This window comes from Triticum urartu, chromosome 3 (assembly GCF_003073215.2).
Source record: "Triticum urartu cultivar G1812 chromosome 3, Tu2.1, whole genome shotgun sequence".
Classification (NCBI taxonomy): domain Eukaryota; kingdom Viridiplantae; phylum Streptophyta; class Magnoliopsida; order Poales; family Poaceae; genus Triticum; species Triticum urartu.
The window spans coordinates 594,736,389-594,758,522 of NC_053024.1; the positions used below are offsets into that span (position 1 = coordinate 594,736,389).

The 22,134-nt window shown below is 55.4% G+C and overlaps 1 protein-coding gene across 1 annotated transcript; it reads left to right on the forward strand.

Moving 5' to 3' along the window:
• Positions 1-7,260: 7,260 nt before the first annotated feature.
• On the forward strand, positions 7,261-9,179 carry LOC125545228. Its single transcript, XM_048709118.1, has 2 exons — positions 7,261-8,334; positions 9,091-9,179. The coding sequence occupies exons 1-2, from the start codon at positions 7,597-7,599 to the stop codon at positions 9,097-9,099; spliced, it is 747 nt and encodes a 248-aa protein (XP_048565075.1). The 5' UTR covers positions 7,261-7,596; the 3' UTR covers positions 9,100-9,179.
• Positions 9,180-22,134: the final 12,955 nt, after the last annotated feature.

Below are 22,134 nucleotides of genomic sequence, written 5' to 3' on the forward strand. Positions count from 1 at the left end.
CTTTTTATTTTTTCTTTTGAGCAGGGCCCCACTCTCTCTTGAGCGGTCGACCTCAGCCTCCGTCGTTAGGACGGCGGAGGTCTCTACCAATACCCGCCGTATAGACCTGTCCGCCGGCCTCCGGGAGGCGCGGGAACGGAACACACGGGAGGTGCGGGAGGATAAGGAAGCCGGCACCAAGAAGGTGGAGGCTGACAAGGTAGCCGCCACCAGGGTGGCGCAGGCGAACGCAGATGCGGTGGCCAAGACCCAAGCCGACGCCGCGGCGAAGAAGCGGGCAACGGATGCCGCGCGTCATCCGGCCCCCCCAACTTATCACCCCCTACGCTCCGCGCCGCCAGCATCAGAGATCCCGGCACCGGATGGAGGAGCTGGCGATGACCAGCCGGCCATGGAGAGGGATGGCGGCGACGCAGTCTTACCGGAGATAGAGGCGCCTCCACAACCGCCGACTGCAGACGCGCAGGGCGCCCAGCCGGCTGCCCCATTGGAACCACCAGCCAGAGGCGAGTTGGTGGTGGGGTCGGCTCCCATGGTGCATACTCTAGTGTGCCGCCGTGTGGAGAAAGCGGCATCGGCGCCGAGGCCGATGGAGATTGGGAGCGCCATCTCATCGGCTCCCGACGCCGAAGCCACCAGCGCCGCGTCGACAGAGTGGGTGCGCGGAGGCGGGATGAGTGCCTTGATCAAGGCGGCGCAGGACATCTAGGCCGACTTCAGGGCCGAAGCTGCCGCCCTCTCGCAATGCGTGAAGGTGTTTGTGAAGACGCAGGCCACTGTTCGGGTACGGGACTTGCTACCTGTTTTTGTTTTCTGTAGTCTTCGGTGGAGGCGCGCCAACGCACCCACTGGGTGTAGTCGCCGAGTTCTAGGCCAGCTACTGAGCAGGCGGCCTGGAACTTCATAGTGGGTTCTGAGCTTCTGACTGACTTCCCTTTTTGTTGCCTTATTGCAGGACTATCATAACATCCACGCGGCCAGCTTCAATGCTCATGTCCGAGAGTTGGACCGACGGATCGCCGACTTGGCGGAGAGCCGGAGTAAGAACTCCATCTTCTTTTCTCCGTGGGGGCGCGTCAGCTCACCCACAGGCTGTAGTCCCCGAGATGCGGGCCGACTGCTGAGCAGTCGGGTCGGATCTTCCCGGCAACTACTTTTTTTTCTTGATTGTTGATATTTTTCCTCTCTTGTTTTTTTCAAAAACCAACGCCGCCTTGCAGCAGCAACTGGGCAAAGCCAACACCGCACTGCGCGCCAAGGAGAACGAATGCAACAGGGCGGCCCAGGAGCGCGACCGCCTGATCAAGTAGCTGGCGGACCAAGCGAAACTTCACAAGGCGGCCCTAAAGCAGGCGGAGGACAACGAGGCACGTCTCCTGGCTGAGTTTGATACCTAGCGCTCGGGTTGGGCCGAGACGGAGGCGGCGCTGACTGCTGGTTATGGCCAGATTGAAGACATAGTCGACGGTGAGCTTTCTTCTCTTCTTTTGACTGTTGACGGCCAGGCGAGCCGGCCTCTTGCTTCTGACTCCTGACTTATTTTTTTTGCTTGTGCAGACTTCTTCCCCGGCCATTCCATCGTTGCCAACGAGGCCATTGAGGCCCGCCACGAGGAGCGACGGGCGGGTGGCACGGAGATTGCCGCCGATGCCCCTCAGACCCTTGCCGAGCAGCTCCTCAGCATTCAGGCTCGCCTCCAGCTGGCCCACCGGATGCTCCGCCGGTTGCAACACGCTGGGGCTCAGGCGATCGCCGCCCTCTAGACAGATAGGCAAGCCCCACGCACCCCAGTCGGACTGCTGACTGGCTGGAAGTGGCCACCGGCCGTCTTGAGGCATGGAAGGGCTCCGCGGCCCGAGCAGGAGTGCGGCGGGCCTTGGATTTCGTCAACGCATGGTATCCTGGGCTAGATCTAACCCAGTTGGCCACGTTTCGACTGGAAGCCGCCCCCGAGCTGGCGGTGGTGGAGCGTGACCTCACCATTCGTGCGTCGGCGATCGTTGAGTACACCAACACCGGTGACTTCATCCCTGAGCTGAATGAGAACGGCGCTGAAGCGCCGCCAGAATGGTTCGGTCTGAACCTGGATGATGGCGAAGACTCGGTGGAGGAAATCGCCTCCAGCGACGAGGGGGAAGACGAGGAGGGCGAGGATGATGAAGACGACGCGCCGGAGGTCGGAGCGGACGGCCAGCCTCAAGTCGACCGTGCCTCCAGCACAGAGCCGCGTGCCCGAACGCCGACTGTTGCTGAAAGCGGAGAAGCCGAGACCCGCCAGCCGGCCACTCCACTAGCCAGCGCCCCCGACTCCACCAACCCGCCAGACTCGCGTGCTGCTCCCTTGGTCTAGGCCGCCAATTTATCCTAGCTTTTCCTGCTTAGTAGTCTCTTCCACAAACTTTTGTTAAATTTGCACAATTCCACCCACTGGGTGTATTCAAACTATGTTGAATGTTGGCCGAGGGCCTTTTGATATGTAAATTATTTTCCGCACAAGCTGTGCGTTGGCCGAGTTCCAACTTTTCTTGCTTCTCCGTTCCTTGATTTGTTTCCTTTGTCGCCCTCTCTTGGTACCTACTTGCTAGCCGGTCAGCCGCTCTGCGGACTGCAGCCTGGTCAAGTATTTCACCATTGTGGGAGGACAAGTACTTTGACCGATTGAAACGTTGCAAGCTAAGTAAGAAGCCGGCCGGCCGGCTATTTAGCCGGTTGGTGAGGCGAAGGGCCGGCTTGTCCTATGTCAATGTTTTGGTCCTTAGCCATTTTTCATGTGGGCACCATTTCTTGCCTTTACCTCTTTCCAAGCAAACAACCGTTCTACGAGCTGTGCCTTATGGCAAGAGGGGGCGTAGGTGCCGACACACTACTTGTCCGACTGCAGGAAGCACCGACATAGTACAAGGCGGCAAGCCCCCCGGGCTGACTGATCGAACCCGGTTTCAGGCGGAAAAATGGAATAACACATTTTGTAGGCATAATACTTATCATATAGATAAAGGAAAGGGTAGTTCCCGAGTTCTCCTCGAGGGACCCGAAGTCTTCATACTTAATACAAAAGATAGTGTGGCACATACTGCATTCAACTGTAAAATCTTCGAAGGAGGTTTGCATTCCATGGGCGCTCTGTTTCCTTGCCGGAATCGTCCCTCTTGCGCGCCCTGGGCTTCTGGGCATCGATCAGGTAGTAGGAGTCATTGCCCAAGGCTTTGTTAATGATGAAAGGGCCCACCCAAGGAGCCGAAGGCTTGTGCTGGCCGACTGTTCGCTGGATCAGCCGGAGCATAAGGTCTTCCTCTTGGAAGGATCTCGGACTTGACCTTCCGACGGTGGTAGCGGCTTAAACCTTGCTGGTAGATGGCGGACCAGCTGAGTGCCAACAGCCGGCCCTCTTCCAGTAGGTTGACGCCGTCTTCTCATGCTTCTTTGGCCTCCGCCTCGGTGTACATGGTGAGGCGAGGTGAGTCGAACTCGATGTCGGTTGGGATGACCGCCTCGGCACCATACATGAGGAAGAAGGGGGTGAAGCCGGTTGACTTGTTCGGAGTGGTGCGCTGACTCCAGAGGACGGCCGGCAGCTCATCGGTCCAGCAGTCGGCCGAACGCTCCAAAGGCTTGACCAGTCGAGGCATGATTCCGGTCAAGATGAGGCCGTTTGCTCGTTCGACTTGGACGTTTGACTGTGGGTGGGCAAGGACGCTAAGTTCAGTCGGATGCCCTGTGTCGCACAGAAACGAGCCAAGGCGCCCTTGGCAAAATTTGTGCCATTGTCGGCGATGATGTTGTGAGGTATGCCGTACCGAGTGGTGATGTCTGTGATGAAAGTCACAACAGTCGGACCATTCAACTTCTTGATTGGCTTTGCCTCTATTCACTTGGTGAATTTATCCACGGCAACAAGCAAATGAGTCATGTCGTCGCGTGCTGTCCTGAATGGTCCCACCATGTCCAGTCCCCAAACGGCAAGGGGCCAAGCAAGGGGAATAGTCTTGAGTGCAGAAGCCGGCAAATGTTGCTTGGAACTGAACTTCTGGCATCCCTTACATTTCTTGACCAAGTCTTTGGCATCTTCTAAAGCAGTTGGCGAGAAAAAACCATGGCGAAAGGCTTTGGCCATAAGTGATCTTGAGGCCGCGTGGTGGCCGCACTCGCCTTGGTGGATATCTTTGAGGATTGCTTGGCCCTCTTCTGGCTCTACGCAGCGCTGGTATACACCAGTGACGTTGTGCCTTACGAGTTCCCTATTGATGATGGTGTATGCTGCCACCCGACGTTGCACCTGTTGGGCCGAGATCTCATGAGTTGGCAGCTCCTTGTTCACCAGAAAGTTGAGGATGGGATGAGCCCACGATGGTGCTGAGACTTCCTCCACTGTGAATGCTGCCACTTGCACTGAGGCGGCTGGGTTGGGAGGTGGCGGGCTGGAATCGGCCGCGGCTTGCTGTGCTGCTGAAGTCCTCGAGCCGACTGCTGAAGTCCCCGGGCCGACTGCCGAAGTCCCTGGACCGAGATCTGAAGTCCCCGGGAAGGGTGCGACTACTGCAGTACCCAGGCCGCTGTCGGATTTCGGGTTCCGGCAAAAACCTTGAGGTTCGAACACTGGGGTGCGCACGAAGATCTTCCCCCTCTCTAGCTCGCGCACTCAACGATCTCACGACCTAGCTCCACGGACCGAAAGAACACGAGACACAAGATTTATACTAGTTCGGGCCATCGTTGTGGTGTAATACCCTACTCCGGTGTGGTGTGGTGGATTGCCTCTTGGGCTGAGGATGAACAGTTACAAGGGAAGAACAGCCTCCTGAGGAGAGGTGTTCTTGTGCTTGGTGAACTTGTGAGGCTAAGGATGGAATGGCTCCGATCCAAGATGAGATGCCCCGATCCGAGATGAGATCCCTAGCTATGGTGGTGGCTAGTCCTATTTATAGAGGCCCTGGTCCTCTTTCCAAATATTGAGCGGGAAGGGATCCCACAACGGCTAATTTGAAGGAGGACAACTAGTACAAGCTATCCTGACAAAAGTGGTCTTCGCCTGCCAAAGGCTCTGGTGGTGACGCCGTCTTGGGCTCCACGGTGACCTCCGTCCTGCCATCCTGCTAGTCTTGGTCTTGTTGCACCGATATGGAAACCTTTGCCTGATGCCTCGGAACTCCTCGCTTGCGCTTGCCACCTTAACACCAAAGAGGGAACGACGACACTGTGCTCGCTGGCGCCCTCTTGGCGCCCGCCTGGTCTTGATCGTCATGGCTTACGTCATTGGAACCTCGTGAGGTTTGCTTTGCCTTGATCTCTCCGCCCCTTGTGAGCCAGCCTGGTGAGGCCACCCCTAAGGAGGTCTTGCATCGTCCGCCTCACGAGGCCTGGCCCCTCGCGAGGGTCTTGGGTGTTTGCTGGTGAAGATGGGCCCTACGGGGCCGCCGTAGGAGCCACACTGCGGGCCGCAGGCAGGCAAGTCTGGGGACCCCCGTTCCCAGAACACCGACAGTAGCCCCCGGGCCCAAGGCATGCTCGGGCTTGGCTTTGAGGCGAAGCCAAAGTGCAAGTGCGGAGCGCCGCGGGCCCCAACAGCCTACGACCTTGGTCGACGCGTGGCGACTGATTGGATGTGGGCGTCTCCGCTTCCCCACGCTGCCCCGGCAACTGCCCGACTTGATAGGTCCTTGCTGCATGCAGGAAAAAGATCATTATTACCTTAGATCGTGGAGGCTGGCTGTTGGCCTCCCCTTGGCTATAAATGGGAAGTGGGGCAGAGCCCCCATCACCCGTCTCTTCTTTGCTTCTCCCGCTTCTTCTTCTTCCTTGCTCCACCGCCGGCAGCGACGCCCATGGCGCCTGTGAAGAGGCTCTCAGCCGCGGAGACGGGGAAACCTTGCCAGGAGGGGCCTGGCTCACCGCCGCCCAAGAGGGGGCGCGGTCGCCCCGCAAGCACACTGCGACCCCCGCCACGGCCCCTCGCAGCCGCGGTGGCACCTCTTCGTGTGGTGGCGGCCGCCTAGGTCATGGCAGCCCTGTTGAGGAGGTGAGGCGTGCCGTGGTCGCACGACCTCCCCTGCCACGCTTCCACTCAGTAGAGGTGATGCCGGAGTTCATCGTGTGGTCGGACAACCCGGCTGGCACCTGACTTCAGCTCCCGCGGTTCTTCATCGGCGATCTGCCGTCCACAGATCCAGGCGGTCTTTGGATACAGGCGGACGGTTGCTGCAGCAGGGCTTCGTGGGTCACGATGGAGGTAGAATGACTTAGCTCGATGCACCTAAGGTAGATCCCGCTTCGTAAGATGCGCGTTTCTTCGTACCTAACGAGGAGGAACTACAAAATTTTGCTAGGAGATCCGTACCTGCTCCACATCGTTGTAGCCTGTTGGCTAGCGCGCACCACTTATGCATGGCCACAACCCAGCGCCTCACGTCGTGGTACCTGAGGGGTACGGATTGAGGGGTGCGCCAGCTTGCGGCTCAAACGAGGGTGCCCCGCGAAAAACAAACAAAACGCTCACGAGGTGTAACGCACCGAGACCGACGCGCCAGGTGTCTCCCAGTTGTTCGTTGTGGTTGCCTTGTCATTCGCTTGCGTGTTGCATCTTGTCATGTCATCATGTGCATTGCATCTTCATGTTTTCAAAACTTGCATCCGTACCGGCCTCCTCGTTCCTTCCGTTGTCCATTCTGAGCCCAGCCACACTTGCACGCGCCCGCGGCACGTCCGAAATATTATTTCATAAGTGGCCGAAAAAGGTTCTCGGAATGGGATGAGAGTTGGCGTGCGGTCTTGTTATAGTGTAGGTAGTCCGCCTGCCAAGTTTTCATCGCATTCAGAGCCCGTTTGATAGCCCAACCGTTAAACTATAGCGGCAATATAGCCGGTCAAACGTCAGACGTTTCGGTCTCCGAAACTGCTGCCAGGCATCTCTCTTCTCTCTCTTTTCTGAGCCCATCAAACCCCTCACCTTCGTTGATCGTTCCGAGACCAACCGGGTTTTTCGATTCCCTCTTGTCATACCACCTAATCCCTCTTTGCACAGTTCTCGACCCCCTCGTGCGCGTCCGAAAGTTGTCCCGGACCCGACCCGGACAGTCGTCACCGTTGGATCCGGATCATCCCCAAACGTCTGTAAAACATCTCCGTTTTCGTTTTTGAACTCCCTACCTATTTTTTTCTCTCGACCATCCGTTTTAGATCAGACGGACCAGATAGCCCCTAATTTAACCCACCTGATATATATATACACAGATGAAACCCTAGCTATCCCATCCATTCGTCTAAGCCTCCCAGCCGCCGCCACTCACTCTCCCTTGTTTTCTCGGGAGCTTGTCCCATCACCGCTGATTCCCTCCTTCATCGGGATCCCCATCCCACCAACCACCACAGCCGAGCGCCTCCACCTTGCTTTTAGCGCCGCCCAACCAGATCACAGCCTCCTTCTCCTCTTGCCGAGCCACCACACCCGCAGACTCGCTGCCGCGAGCCTCCTGTCCCGATCGCGCAAGCCTCCTCATTCCTCCATCCCGCGCAGGAGCTCGTTCCCGAGCTCAGCTGCGTTCACGCCCGATTACCGCGCTTCTGGATTCCACCGACCCCGTGCAACACGAGCTCCCTCACATGGTGCCCTTGTGCACTGGGCTCTTCATCAACCCCTGCATCGCCTGCATCAAGCCGCCGCCGCGCCAGTCGCCAAGCCAAGCCGCCGGAGCGCAGGACTCTCCCGCACCTCGTCGCCGATCGGAATCGTGCCTCCTCCGTCGTCCCCGCGCTGCACTCCGCTGTTGCTTCCCCTGCGACCCGAGAGCGTTGCCTCCTCTGCTTCGATGCAGGAGAACGACGGCCTCGCTCGTGCGCACCTGCAGCGCCAGCAGGACTGTGCCGATCCGCTGTCCCAAGGCCAAGCAGCCGGCTTGCCCTGCTCCTGCCTCCCCAGATCACCGTTGCGCAGGCGCCCTTCGGTCCCCGCGCTGCCGGCGAGCTTCATCAGGCCCCAGGTCGCGTGGCCATCGCACTCTTCTTCCTGCTTTTCTGTTATGCTCCTTCCTCCCTGATAAATCCCTCTCCCTCTCTTTCTTCAAGTGCACAGGAAGTGCTCTGCCGTCGTTGCTGTTCGCCGGAGCACCGGTGCCCCGAATCCGCCGTGGCGCTGTCGTCCCGAGCTCCTCCCGCATCCTTGCCTTGTCTGTGCAGCTGCGCCGCTGCCTGCCTTCGACCCCACTGCTCGATCCCCTGCTTCAGGACCGAGACGACGAACGCTGCCGCCGCGCGTTGACCCGCGCCTGGGTCGCGTCCAGCATGCCAAGGCCCAGCGCGCCCCTCCTGCAGCCTCCCTTCCAATCGGGCCAAGGCCCATGGGTGAGGCAGCACCCGAGCCCCCCCCTGCACTTTTGGGCCGGCCAGATTCGGCCTGCTCGTTTTTTCTGTTGTCAGCGAATTTTTTTAATTTCTCAGAGCATTGCACATTTACAGCCCCTTTGTTAAATTGCTAATAACTTTTGAACCATGCATCCAAATAAAACATGTCATATATGTAACATGACTAGATTTTGATCTAGTTTCACAATATTCAACTATCATGCATGTTAAAAATGTTTAAATAGCTGTTTGTTTAAATTTGTTCAAATGCCATGTTAAATGCTTTAATTCATAACTAAATAACCGTAGCTCCAAACCTAACAAACTTTATATGTAAATGGGGTAGAAAAATGCCTAGTTTAACATGGTGACTTTACTTTGCATGTTTAACAACTCTAAAATATGGTTTAGGGCATAACAGTACTAACTCTAAAATATTCTCATGAGGATTTCTTCGGACTTGTTGTTTGTTGTTCCGGCCTCATTTAAACTTGCCTAGATAGGTAGTTTTCATTTGCTTCACCACTTGCCATGTTTAGAACATTTAATATTGTTGGGTACATAAACTAGAGTGAACTAAATAAGTCATGTGGTGTTCCGAGCTCCACTTAATTTGTAGTATTGTTTGTGCACTTTGCCATGCCATGCCTCGTTAAACCGGACATGCATCATACTTGGTTGTGCATCATGCCATGTTTATGTGATGGTCGTTTACCATGTTGTTTGCTTTTTTCCGGTGTTGCTTCTTCGGGTTAGTTCCGATAACTACGCGTTTGTGAGGATCTGTTCGACTACGTCCATTTGTCTTCTTCATGGACTCGTTCTTCTTTCTTGCGGGATTTCAGGCAAGATGACCATACCCTCGAAATCACTTCTATCTTTGCTTGCTAGTTGCTCGATCTATTGCTATGCCGCGATACCTACCACTTGCTTTATCATGCCTCCCATATTGCCATGTCAAGCCTCTAACCCACCTTTTCCTAGCAAACGTTGTTTGGCTATGTTACCGCTTTGCTCAGCCCCTCTTATAGCGTTGCTAGTTGCAGGTGCAGATGAAGTTTGTTCCATGTTGGAACATGGACATGTTGGGGTATCACAATATCTCTTATTTATATTAATGCATCTATATACTTGGTAAAGGGTGGAAGGCTCGGCCTTATGCCTGGTGTTTTGTTCCACTCTTGACGCCCTAGTTTTCGTCATACCGGTGTTATGTTCCTTGATTTTGCGTTCCTTACACGGTTGGGTGTTATGGGGACCCCTTGACACTTTGCTTTGAATAAAACTCCTCCAGCAAGGCCCAACCTTGGTTTTACCATTTGCCTCACCACCACCTACCCTTCCGTCGGGTCGGCCAACCCGAGGGCCATCTTTATTTTAAGCCCCCCGGGGCCAGTGCTTGTCTAAGTGTTGGTCCGAACCGAGCTGCCTGCGGGGCCACCTCGGGGAAACTTGAGGTTTGGTTTTACTCGTAGCTAGTCTCATCCGGTGTTGCCCTGAGAACGAGATACGTGCGACTCCTATCGGGATTGTCGGCACATCGGGTGGTCTTGCTGGTCTTGTTTTACCATTGTCGAAATGTCTTGTAACCAGGATACCGAGTCTGATCGGGTCTTCCTGGGAGAAGGAATATCCTTCATTGATCGTGAGAGTTTGTGATGGGATAAGTTGGGACACCCCTGCAGGGTTTTGAACTTTCAAAAGCCATGCCCACGGTTATGGGCAGATGGGAATTTGTTAATGTCCGGTTGTAGAGAACTTGACACTTAACTTAATTAAAATGCATCAACCGCGTGTGTAGCCGTGATGGTCTCTTTTCGGCGGAGTCCGGGAAGTGAACACGGTTCTTGTGTTATGCTTGAATGTAAGTAGTTTCAGGATCACTTCTTGATCACTTCTAGTTCACGACCGTGCTTTGCTTCTCTTCTCGCTCTCCTGTGCGTATGTTAGCCACCATATATGCTAGTGCTTACTGCAGCTCCACCTCATTACCCCTTTCCTACCCATAAGCTTAAATAGTCTTGATCTCGCGAGTGTGAGATTGCCGAGTCCTCGTGGCTCACAGTTTACTTCCAAAACCAGCTTGCAGGTGCCGATGATACCGGTGCAGATGACGCAACCCAGCTCAAGTGGGAGCTCGATGAAGACCTTTTCGTTGTTGTGTTTCGTTTCCTTTTGATCAGTAGTGGAGCCCAGTTGGGGCGATCGGGGATCTAGCATTAGGGGTGGTCTTCTTTTATTTTGGTTCAGTAGTTCGACCTTGATTGTATTCTGGATGATGTAATGCTATATTTATGTATTGTGTGAAGTGGCGATTGTAAGCCAACTCTTTATCCCTCTCTTGTTCAGTACATGGAATGTGTAAAGATTACCCCTCTTGCGACATGCCTACTATGCGGTTATGCCTCTAAGTCGTGCTCCGACACGTGGGAGATATAGCCGCATCGTGGGTGTTACACGAGGGCACCTGTCCAGCCCCCTCGTGAGGGACGCGAGAGAGGGTACAAGTCAAACAAAGAACCGAAGGCAGAAATAGGGGCAGAAATTGGAGGAACAAGATCGGCAAGTGACACCGGAAATCAAAGTTCGAATAAAGAGGGGCAAGCCAACTGCGGAAAGCAAATGAAAATCCGCGTCCGGCACCTAGTCTAGTCTTCTTGTCTTCTCACCATCGCGGAGCTAACTGCTTCCACTAGTCGTGGGAGGGAGCCCCCGAGGCTCGAGGTCGGCACTCCTGAGACTCCGGGGCGTGTACAGCCCCACTCATTATTACGTGAGGGTTTCACGAGCGGAGATTCTTCACACGCACTGGGCCTTGCTTCTGAGGCATTGGGCCTTGCTTCATGGGTAGAACTTCCTGAGGTGCTGGATGTTCCAGGCGTTCTGGATGGGGACCCCATCCTGCATCTCCAAGCATGCGGCGCCAGGCCTGGAGACGTGGGCGACCCGAAACGGGCCCTCCCACATGGCCGAGAGCTTGTGCAACCCTTCCCTGAGAGCACCCGCCTCAGGACAAGGTCACCCACCTCAAGCGTCCTGGAGCGGACGATGCGAGAGTGGTACCGCCGCAACGCCTGCTGGTACCTCGCAGTTTGGAGTGAGGCTTCGCGGCGGCGTTCCTCCCCCAGCACGAGATCATCCCCCGCATGGCGTCCTGCCGCGTTTCATCAAACGCCAGGACCCGCGCAGAGCGATGCCTGACCTCGTGTGGGAGAACCGCTTCTGCTCCGTAGACGAGGAAGAACGGGGTCTCGCCTGTCGGCCTGGTGGCGGTGGTGCGGATGGACCACAGCACGTACTGGAGCTCATCGTGCCAGCCCCTGCTGCACGCCTCGAGCTTCTTCTTGAAGGTCCTAGTCTTGAGACCCCTCAGGACTTCCGGGTTGGCGCATTCGGCTTGGCCGTTCCTCCTGGGGTGTGCCACGGAGGCGTAGCAGATCTGCGTCCAAGGTTAGCACAATATGTTTTGAAGACATTGCTAGTGAACTGTGAACCGTTGTCGATGATGATGCGATTAGGGACCCCAAATCGGCTCACAATTCCCTTGATGAACTTGACTGCTGACCCGGCTGGGATGGTGCGGACGACTTCCACTTCCACCCACTTGGTGAACTTGTCGATGGCGACGTAGAGGTAGCGGTAACCTCCAGATGCTCAAGGGAATGGACCCAGGATATCCAGCCCCTAGACCGCGAACGGCCATGAGAGCGGGATAGTCTGGAGGCCCTGAGCCGACTGGTGGATCTTCTTGGCATGGAATTGGCAAACCTCGCAGGACTTCACCAACTCGGCTGCATCATTGAGTGCTGTGGGCCAATAGAACCCGCTGCAGAAAGCCTTTCCGACCAGGGTGCGCGACGACGAGTGGTGCCCGCAGTCTCCGCCATGTATGTCAGCCAGTAGCTCGTTCCCCTGTTCCCTGGAAATGCACCGCAGAGAAACATCACTTGGCCGCTTCCTGTATAACTCACCATCCTGAATGCAGTACGCCGTAGCCTGCCGGGCCACGTGCTCCGCGTCTTCCTCCGTCTCCGGCAACGTGCCTTGCGTCAGGTATGCTTTGAACTCCTCGATCCAGCACCCCTCCTGAGGCTCGAGTGCTAAGAGGAGGCGCGCTCCTGAGGTCAGGCCGCAGGCAGGGGCTCCCGAGACTGGCGACTGAGGGAGCTCCTCGTAAGGTGGAACTAGCTCCGCAGGCTGAGGTGCTGCTGAAGGCTTGAAGAGCCGTTCCTCGGACGCCAGGCTCCTGGAGCAGCCGCTTGGATGCTCTTTTGGCGATGTCATCGGCCTCTTGGTTGGTGCCACGCGGCACATGCTGCAGCTCCAGGCCCAGGAACTGCTTCTCCATTTTGCGTACCTCCGCGAGATATGCTTCCATGTGCTTGTCCCTTGGCTCGTACACCTTGTTGGAGAAGTTGACGAGGAGCTGCGAGTCTCCTTTGATGGTGAGGCATTTCACCCCCAGGGCCGCCGCCGCCTTGAGGCCGGCGATGAGGCCCTCGTACTCTGTGATGTTGTTGGATACCTTCTCGCCCCGCTAGAAGCAGAGCTGCATGGCGTAGTAAAGTTTGTCCTGAGTGGACGAGATGAGTACGGCTCCAGCGCCCGCGCCCTAGCACGCGAACGGGCTATCGAAGTACATGACCCAGCCGTCTGGCGCTTCATTCCCTGGTGAGAGGGATCGGTCTTTGCCTGCTTCGAGCTCCGGTGTATCGCTCCATTCTGCCACAAAATCAGCGAGCGCAGCCCCCTTGATGACCCTGGTTGTGCTGAACTCCAAGTCAAATGCTTGCAGCTCGATATTCCACTCGGCGACTCTCCCCACAGCATTGGGGCTCCTGAGCACTCTCTCCAACGGGTAGGCTGAGACGACCTTGATGGGGTGACCCTGTAAGTAGTGGCGCAGCTTACGTGAGGCCACCAGGAGCGCGAGCAAGAGCTTCTGAGGCATGGGGTATCGCACTCTCGCATCTCGTAGCACTATGTTGACGAAGTATACTGGGTGCTCGACAAGGGTGGGAGAGCTGACGTAGTTTTTGGCTCCCGGGGACTGAGGTGTTTCCTGTGAATCTCCAGCTCCTGTAGCTTGACGACTAGCCGGACCATCCACTGCCTCAGGAACATCGTCTTGGCGTTGTGCAGCCTTGTCCGGCTTGGCGGCTTCACTTGGTGAGCCCTTGGCTTGGGGCTCCTCTCTGAGGGCCGATACGTCTCCAATGTATCTACTTTTCCAAACACTTTTGCCCCTGTTTTGGACTCTAACTTGCATGATTTGAATGGAACTAACCCGAACTGACGCCGTTTTCAGCAGAATTGCCATGGTGTTATTTTTATGCAGAAAAAAAGTTCTTGGAATGACCTGAAAATCAACGGAGATTATTTTTGGAATATATAAAAAATACTGGAAGAAGAATCCACGTCAGGGGGCCCACACCCTATCCACGAAGGTGGGGGGCGCGCCTACCCCCTGGGCATGCCCCTACCTCGTGGGGCCCCTGATGCTCCACTGACGTCCACCTTGACTCCATATATTCACTTTCAGGGAGAAACAAAATCAGGGAGAAGGATTCATCACGTTTACGATATGGAGGCGCCACCAAGCCCTAAGCTCTCTCGGGAGGGCTGATCTGGAGTCCGTTCGGGGCTCCGGAGAGGGGAATCCGTTGCCATCGTCATCATCATCCTTCCTCCATCACCAATTTCATGATGCTCACCGCCGTGTGTGAGTAATTCCATCGCAGGCTTGCTGGACGGTGATGGGTTGGATGAGATTTATCATGTAATCGAGTTAGTTTTGTTAGGGTTTGATCCCTAGTATCCACTATGTTCTGAGATTGATGTTGCTATGACTTTGCTATGCTTAATGCTTGTCACTAGGGCCCCATTGCCATGATTTTAGATCTGAACCTATTATGTTTTCATGAATATATGTGAGTTCTTGATCCTATCTTGCAAGTCTATAGTCACCTATTATGTGTTATGATCCGTTAACCCCGAAGTGACAATAATCGGGATACTTACCGGTGATGACCGTAGTTTGAGGAGTTCATGTATTCACTATGTGTTAATGCTTTGGTCTGGTACTCTATTAAAAGGAGGCCTTAATATCCCTTAGTTTCCAATAGGACCCCGCTGCCACGGGAGGGTAGGACAAAAGATGTCATGCAAGTTCTTTTCCATAAGCACGTATGACTATATTCGGAATACATGCCTACATTACATTGATGAACTGGAGCTAGTTCTGTGTCACCCTATGTTATAACTGTTGCATGATTGATCGCATCCGACATAATTATCCATCACTGATCCAATGCCTACGAGCTTTTCATATATTGTTCTTCGCTTATTTACTTTTCCGTTGCTATTGTTACAATCACTATAAAACTAAAAATATTACTTTTATCACTGTTACCACTACTATCATATTACTTTTCTACTAAACACTTTGCTGCAGATATTAAGTTTCCAGGTGTGGTTGAATTGACAACTCAGCTGCTAATACTTGAGAATATTATTTGGCTCCCCTTGTGTCGAATCAATAAATTTGGGTTGAACGCTCTACCCTCGAAAACTATTGCGATCCCCTATACTTGTGGCTTATCAAGGGCCACCAGCGCCGCGCTAGCGGAATGGGGTGTGGCAGACAAGTATAGTACCAAGGGCTCACGAGGACGAGGCGCCACCATCACCGGCGGGCTGGTCAAGTATCTCTTGAGGTCTTGAAATGATTGGTCGGCCTCGGGGGTCCACTCGAACGGACCCTTCTTCTTCATCAGCTTGAAGAATGGCAAGGCGCGCTCCCCCAACTTGGAGATGAAGTGCCCTAGCGAAGTCACGCATCCTGCAAGCTTCTGCATCTCCTTGTGGGTTTGCGGCGGGCTCATATCTTCGATCGCCTTGACCTTCTACGGGTTGGCCTCGATCCCCCTATGAGACACGAGGAAGCCCGACAGCTTGCCCGAAGGGACACCAAACACACACTTTTTCGGATTGAGCCGCAGTTCCACCTGGCGCAGGCTCGCGAAGGTCTCCTCTAGGTCCTGAATCAAAGTTCTCGCCTCCCAAGACTTCACCACAATGTTGTTGACGTAGGCCTCAGTGTTCCTCTCGAGCTGCCTTCCCAAGGCGATGTGCATAAGTCGCTGGAAGGTTGCTCCTGCATTGCACAGTCCGAATGGCATGGAAGTGTAGCAGTATACCCCGCATGGGGTTAAAAGCTGTCTTTTCCACATCTTCCACTGCCATCTTGATCTGGTGGTATCCTGAGAACGCATCCATGAAGCACAGTAGGTCACACTCCACAGTGGAGTCGACAATCTATTCGATGCGCGGCGGTGGAAACGAGTCTTGAGGGCAGGCCTTGTTGAGGTTGGTGAAGTCGACACACATGCGTTCCTTTCCTCCTTTCTTCGGCACAACGACTGAATTTGCCAGCCACTCCGGGTACCAGACCTCGTGAATGACACCTGCTGCCTCCAGCTTGCGGGTTTCCTAAACGATGAAGGACCGCTTCTCCGTGGATTGTCGCCTCGCCTTCTGCTTCACAGGGTGCACATTGGGGCACACCCTTAGATGATGCTCAATTACTCCTCTCGGGACCCCAACTAGCTGCTTGGGCTCCCAGGCGAATACTTCCTTGTTCGCTCGCAGGAAGTCCACCAACTCCTCTTGAGATGGGGCAAGGTCGGCGCCTATGATAAAGGTAGCGCCAGAGGCCCCGTCCACGTCGACCGGCATCTTCTTTGTCTTGGCTTGACCTTGGGTGAACAGCTGCTTCTTCTTGGTCGGCGCAGCCCCCTTGGCCCTGGGCATGGCCTTGTCGGCCGGGCAAGCTGCCGCCATGGCCCTGAGGATAGATTGAGGGCCACCACAACTTCCTTGGTGTCCCCGGCCACGGTAAGGACGCCATTGCTTCTTGGCATCTTCATGAGGTTGTAGGCAGGATGGGTCGCCGCCATGAACTGGGCCAGCGCCGGGTACCTGAGGATGGCGTTATACGGCTAACTGATGCGGGCGATGTCGAAGTCGTTTATTTCGGTGCGGTAGTTGTCGCGCGTGCCGAAAGTCACGGGAGACGGATCTGCCCCAGGGGGTTGGAGGAGTCGCCGCCGACTCCGGAGAAGGACTGGCTGGGGCGGAGCCGCTCGAGCGGTACGTGAAGGAGGCTAAAGGCCTCCACAGAGAGCACATTGAGGCCGGCGCCACCGTTGATGAGGGTCTTGGTGACGGACACACTACAGATGGTCGGCGTGCAAAGCATCGGAAGCGCACCCGAACCGACGGTGTTGACTGGGTGATCTTCTAAGTCGAAGATCAGGTCGGCCTGGGGTGCCGCCCACCCCGGGGGAGCCCCCTGCCGCGTGGAGGCGGCACTGATCTGGCGAAAGAACGACTTGATGCGACGGTCCGAGGTTGGCGGCTGCGAGCCACCGAGGAGAGCTGTGATGACCGAGGGTGTTGGTCCCCCGAAGCGCGCGATGAAGAGGTCGCGTAGCTCCTCCCAAGAGGCCACAGAAGATTCTGGCAGATGGACGAGCCAAGCGCGCGACACGCCAGCGAGGCCCATCGGGAACCAGTTGGCCATGATCTTGTCGTCACCCCTAGCCTCCAGGACAGCCTCCTCGTATGCCAGCAGAAAGGCCGCCGGATTCGTCGCACCATCGTAACGGGGCGGCATCTCCGGCTTGAACTTGTGCGGCCACTAGACCCGCCGCAAGGTGGAGGTGAAGGCCCGGAGCTGCCCGGCGCCGCAGAGGGCGCCTGTCAATCCAGTCGGGGAAGAGGCAGCGTCCATGAGAGTCGGTCGGAGAGGCGAAGCCGTTGAGGGGCGAAGCTTTGGTGCACCCCTACTTGGCGCGCCAAATGTCGGATTTCGGGTTCCGGCAAAATCCTTAAGGTTCGAACACTAGGGTGCGCACGAAGATCTCCCCCCTCTCTACCTCGCACACTCAACGATCTCACGGCCTAGCTCCATGGACCCAAAGAACATGAGACACAAGATTTATACTGGTTCGGGCCACCGTTGTGGTGTAATACCATACTCCAGTGTGGTGTGGTGGATTGCCTCTTGGGCTGAGGATGAACAGTTACAAGCGAAGAATAGCATCCTAAGGAGAGGTGTTCTTGTGCTTGGTGAACTTGTGTGAGGCTAAGGATGGAATGGCTCCGATCCAAGATGAGATGCCCCGATCCAAGATCAGGTCCAAGATGAGATCCCTAGCTATGGTGGTGGCTAGTCCTATTTATAGAGGTTCTGGTCCTCTTCCCAAATGTTGAGCGGGAAGGGATCCCACAATGGCCAATTTGTAGGGGGACAGCTAGTACAAGCTATCCTGAAAAAAGTGGTCTTCGCCTGCCAAATGCTCTGGTAGTGACGCCGTCTTGGGCTCCACGGTGACCTCCGTCCTGCCGTCCTGCTGGTCTTGGTCTTGTTGCACCGATATGGAAACCTTTGCCTGATGACTCGGAACTCCTTGCCTGTGTTTGCCTCCTTAACACCAAAGATGGAACGATGACACTATGCTCGCTGGCGCCCGCCTGGTCTTTATCGTCATGACTTACGTCATTGGAACCTCGCGAGGTTCGCTTTGCCTTGATCTCTCCGCCCTCGCGAACGAGCCTGGTGAGGCCGCCCTTGAGGAGGTATTGCATCATTCGCCTCGCGAGGCTTGGCCCCTCGCGAGGGTATTGGGTGTTTGCTGGTGAAGATGGGTCGTACGTGGCCGCTGGAGGAGCCACGTTGTGGGCCGCAGGCAGGCAAGTCTGGGGACCCCCGTTCCCAGAACGCCGACAGCCGCTTGCCGAAGTCACCGGGTTGACTGTTGAAATTTTAGAACCGAATTCGACTATTTCAGGAGCAGCCGACACGAAGATAGAATCTGATTCTGGCGAGGGCTTCATGGACAGCTTGAGGAGTCGCTGGAGGGATACGCCGGCTGGTATGGCCTGCCGGCTGGAGCCGATCCGCGCCAGAGCATCTGCTTGCTCGTGATCGCTTCGTGGCACATGGAGGAATTCGCACCCTTTAAAATATCCGCTGAGTTGCTGGACGAGGAAGCGGTAGCTTGCCATGTTTGCATCCTTGGCGTCCTAGTCGCCAGACGATGGCTGGACCACCAAGTCGGAGTCACCGTAACACAGAATCCGGCAAATGCCGAGTTCTTTGGCAAGCCGGAGTCCGTGTATTAGTGCCTCATACTCGGCCACATTGTTGGAGGCGACAAAGTGGATTTGCAATGTGTATCTGAGCTTGTCGCCTTTGGGAGAGGTGAGGACGATGCCTGCTCCCAAACCAGTGCACATCTTCGAACCGTCAAAGTGCATCCGCCAATGGGTGGAGTCCGACGCTGGCGGCAGGTACTGGGTCTCGGCCCAGTCGACAAGGAAATCGGCCAGTTCTTGGGACTTGATGGTGGTGCGAGGCTGGTAGAAGATGGTGTGGGGGGGCAACTCTATGGCCCATTTTGCCACTCGGCCTGAAGCATCTTGGTTGCCTAAGATCTCGGCAAGTGGAGCAGTGCAGACAACCGTGATAGGTTGCTCTTGAAAATATGGCTTTAATTTTTTGGCGGTAAAGTGTATGCCGTAGCACATCTTCTGCTAGTGGGGGTAGTTCTGCTTGGAAGACGACAGTACTTCACTCAAATAATATACCGGTCTCTGGACCGACATAACCTTACCGTCTTCCTTGCGTTCGACTACCATGACCGTGCTGACCACCCGACTGGTGGCGGCGATGTACAGGAGCATGGGCTCCTTAGCAGTCGGCGCGGCTAGGACAGGCGGCGTGGTCAGCATCTTCTTGAGCTGGAGAAAGGCCTCATCCGCTTTGTCATTCCACTCAAAATGAGTGGTTTTCTTCAGGAGCTGGTACAGGGGAAGGGCTTTCTCGCCTAGCGGACGGATGAAGCGGCTGATGGATGCCAGGCAGCTGGTGAATTTTTGGACATCTCGCAGTCGGGTGGGTACTTCCATCCTCTCGATGGCCTTGATCTTAGCAGGGTTGCACTCAATGCCGCGTTCTGAGACCAGGAAGCCAAGGAGCTGGCCGGCTGGTACTCCAAACACGCATTTCTCTGGGTTGAGCTTGATCTGAAACCGACACAGATTTTCAAAGGTCTCCTTGAGATCTTCCAATAGGGTACCGCGCTTCGCCGTCTTCACCACAATGTCGTCCACATAGACGTGGGCGTTCCTTCCGAGTTGCTTGAGGAGGCACTTCTGCATGCAACGATGAAAGGTGGCGTTGGCATTCCTCAAGCCGAACGTCATCGTCAGGTAACAGAAGGCTCCGAATGGTGTGATGAAGGTGGTCTGCCGGGTTCAGCTTGATTTGATGATAACCTGAGTAGGCATCCAAGAAGCTCAACAACTTGCATCCGGCTGTGGAGTCTATCACTTGATCAATCTGTGGTAAGGCAAACGGATCCTTGGGGCAGGCTTTGTTGAGACTGGTGTAATCAATACACATACGTCACTTGTTGTTCTTCTTCAGCACAAGGACTGGGTTGGCAAGCCATTCTGAGAAGAAAACTTCCATGATGAAGCCGGCTGCCAACAGGCAGGCGATCTCTTCTCCAACAATTCTCCTCTTCTCCTCTGACAGTCAGCAAAGGGGTTGTCTGACTGGTTTGGCATCTGCTCTTACATGTAGCTTGTGCTCGGCGAAATCTGTCAGAACACCCGGCATGTCTTTAAGGGACCATGCAAAGATGTCCTAATTCTCACAGAGGAAATCGACAAGCTCGCTTTCCTATTTGCTGTCAAGGTTTGTACCTATGACTGCGTACCTCTCCAGGTGCTCAGGGTCCAATGGGATCTTCTTTGTTTCTTTGGCCGGCTTGAAGGATCCCAGGGCTTCCGACTCTTGGGCTTCTGGGACATGTCCGACTGCTTGCCGGCCATGACCACCACCTGGTCCAGGAGCTTTTTCTCTACCGCAATAACGAGGGACTCGGCTAGCCAGCTGCTGGCCACAGTGAAGGCGGCCGACTTTTCATAGTCACCACTGATTGTGACAATGCTCTTAGTTCCTAGAATCTTCATCTTGAGGTTGGCATAATGCGGCACCGCCATGAATTTGGCTAGAGCCGGTCGGCTTAGGAGCACATGGTACGGGCTCTCTAGGTCAACCACCTCGAACCAAATGGCTTCATGATGGAAATGATCCTTGTCTCCGAAGAGGACATCTATCTTGATCTTGTCGATTGGTGAGCAGGACAAGCCGGGCACAATGCCATGAAACACAGTCAGACTGGGCAGCAGCTGCTTCTCTTTGATCTTCAGCTTCTCCATGGTGTCTCGGTAAAGGATGTTGATGTTGCTACCGCCATCTATCAGGACTCGGGAGAAACGAGCAGCTCGCCTCTCTGTTGCAAGGGTGGCATCCAAAACCAGGGCATAGGAACCCAGAGAGGGCATTACTTCTGGGTGGTCGGCCTGGCTCTAGCTGATGGGCTTTTCAGACCAATGCATGAACTCTGGAGTAGTGGAAGCAACCGCATTTACTTCGCGGTGTTGCTGGCGCCGGCTGTGTTTATCGCTGGCCATACTGGTGAAAACGACATAAGCGCCATGCTCTTCAGGGTAATCATCTTGGACTTGTCCGACTGCTGGACGGGCGGCCGGCTACTGAGGAGGCAGAGCCGGCGGGCCAGCAGTCGGAGGAGGCAGTCCTTCTCCCTTGGTGATACGGACAAGCTAGTGACACTTCCGGGTTATGTGGTTGGATGGCTTCGCACCGCTGTGGAACTTGCAGGGGGCATTGAGAGTCTGCTCGAAGGAGAAGGCGGGCAACCAAGTAGACTTGCCGCCTTTCTGATGATTGGGAGGTGGCTACCCCTCGGGTTGTTGGTCTTCAACAGTTGCCACCTACCGGCTGGTAGAGACAGGCAGGGGGACTTTGCGCTTGTTGTCCTTCGACTGCTGACGCCGACTGTTGTCTTCGGCCGGTGTTCGAGGAGCCCGGGGGAGCACCTTCCCAGAAGTGTCCACCCGGAGCTCCGACTTCATGGAGGAGTCGGCCGTGGCGTATTTATTTGCTATGATCAGCAGCTTGTCGAGGGTCGCCGGCTCGTCGCAGAGAAGCCGATGCTTGAGTAAGGTGCCCTCTCGGCACCCGACGGTGAAGTACTCGATAGTTTGGACATCATGCACTCCTTCGCAGGAGCTGCGCAGTTCCGCCCACCGCGTCAGGTAATCGCGGGTGGACTCATTGGGGCCTTGGACGCACATCGAGAGTTGGCGAGGCTTGGGAGGCCGCTCGTAGGTGCTGGTGAAGTTCCAGATAAACACCTCGATGAAGTCTACCCAGTTGTTGACACTGTAGGGCTTGAGGCTATTCAGCCATGTCCAGGCTGTCCCTGGAGCATGAGTGGGACGTACTTCACGGCAATGCGCTTGTTGCCGTTTGCTATGCTGACTGCCGTGGAATAATCCACCAGCCAATCCTCCGGCTTCACGGAGCCGTTGTACTTGGGCATGTCCCTTAGGAGTGACAACCACTTGGGAAAAGGCTCTTCACGGATGCGGGGGGCAAAACAAGGCAGACCCATCGCATCTTCTTCTTCTAGTGCCAGGAATCGAGCCAGCCGGTCGATCCGGTGGCGTGCATCGTTCTCGACGACTCCTTCTCGGCGGCCTAGCCGATCGCCAAGAGTCGGATGATCAACAGGCAGCGGGGAGGTGCGCCTCTCCCTTCGAGGAGGCATCGGTAATGGATCATCGTCCCGTCGTTCGACTGCTCGAGGGCGGCCGTCTTGGTCGCGCTCGATGGTGATGCGAGTCCGGCTTTGACTGGCA

What these genes read in the sequence shown, in the direction of transcription:
- LOC125545228 (XM_048709118.1), top strand. Translation starts at nt 7,597, where the DNA reads ATGGTGCCCTTGTGCACTGGGCTCTTCATCAACCCCTGCATCGCCTGC.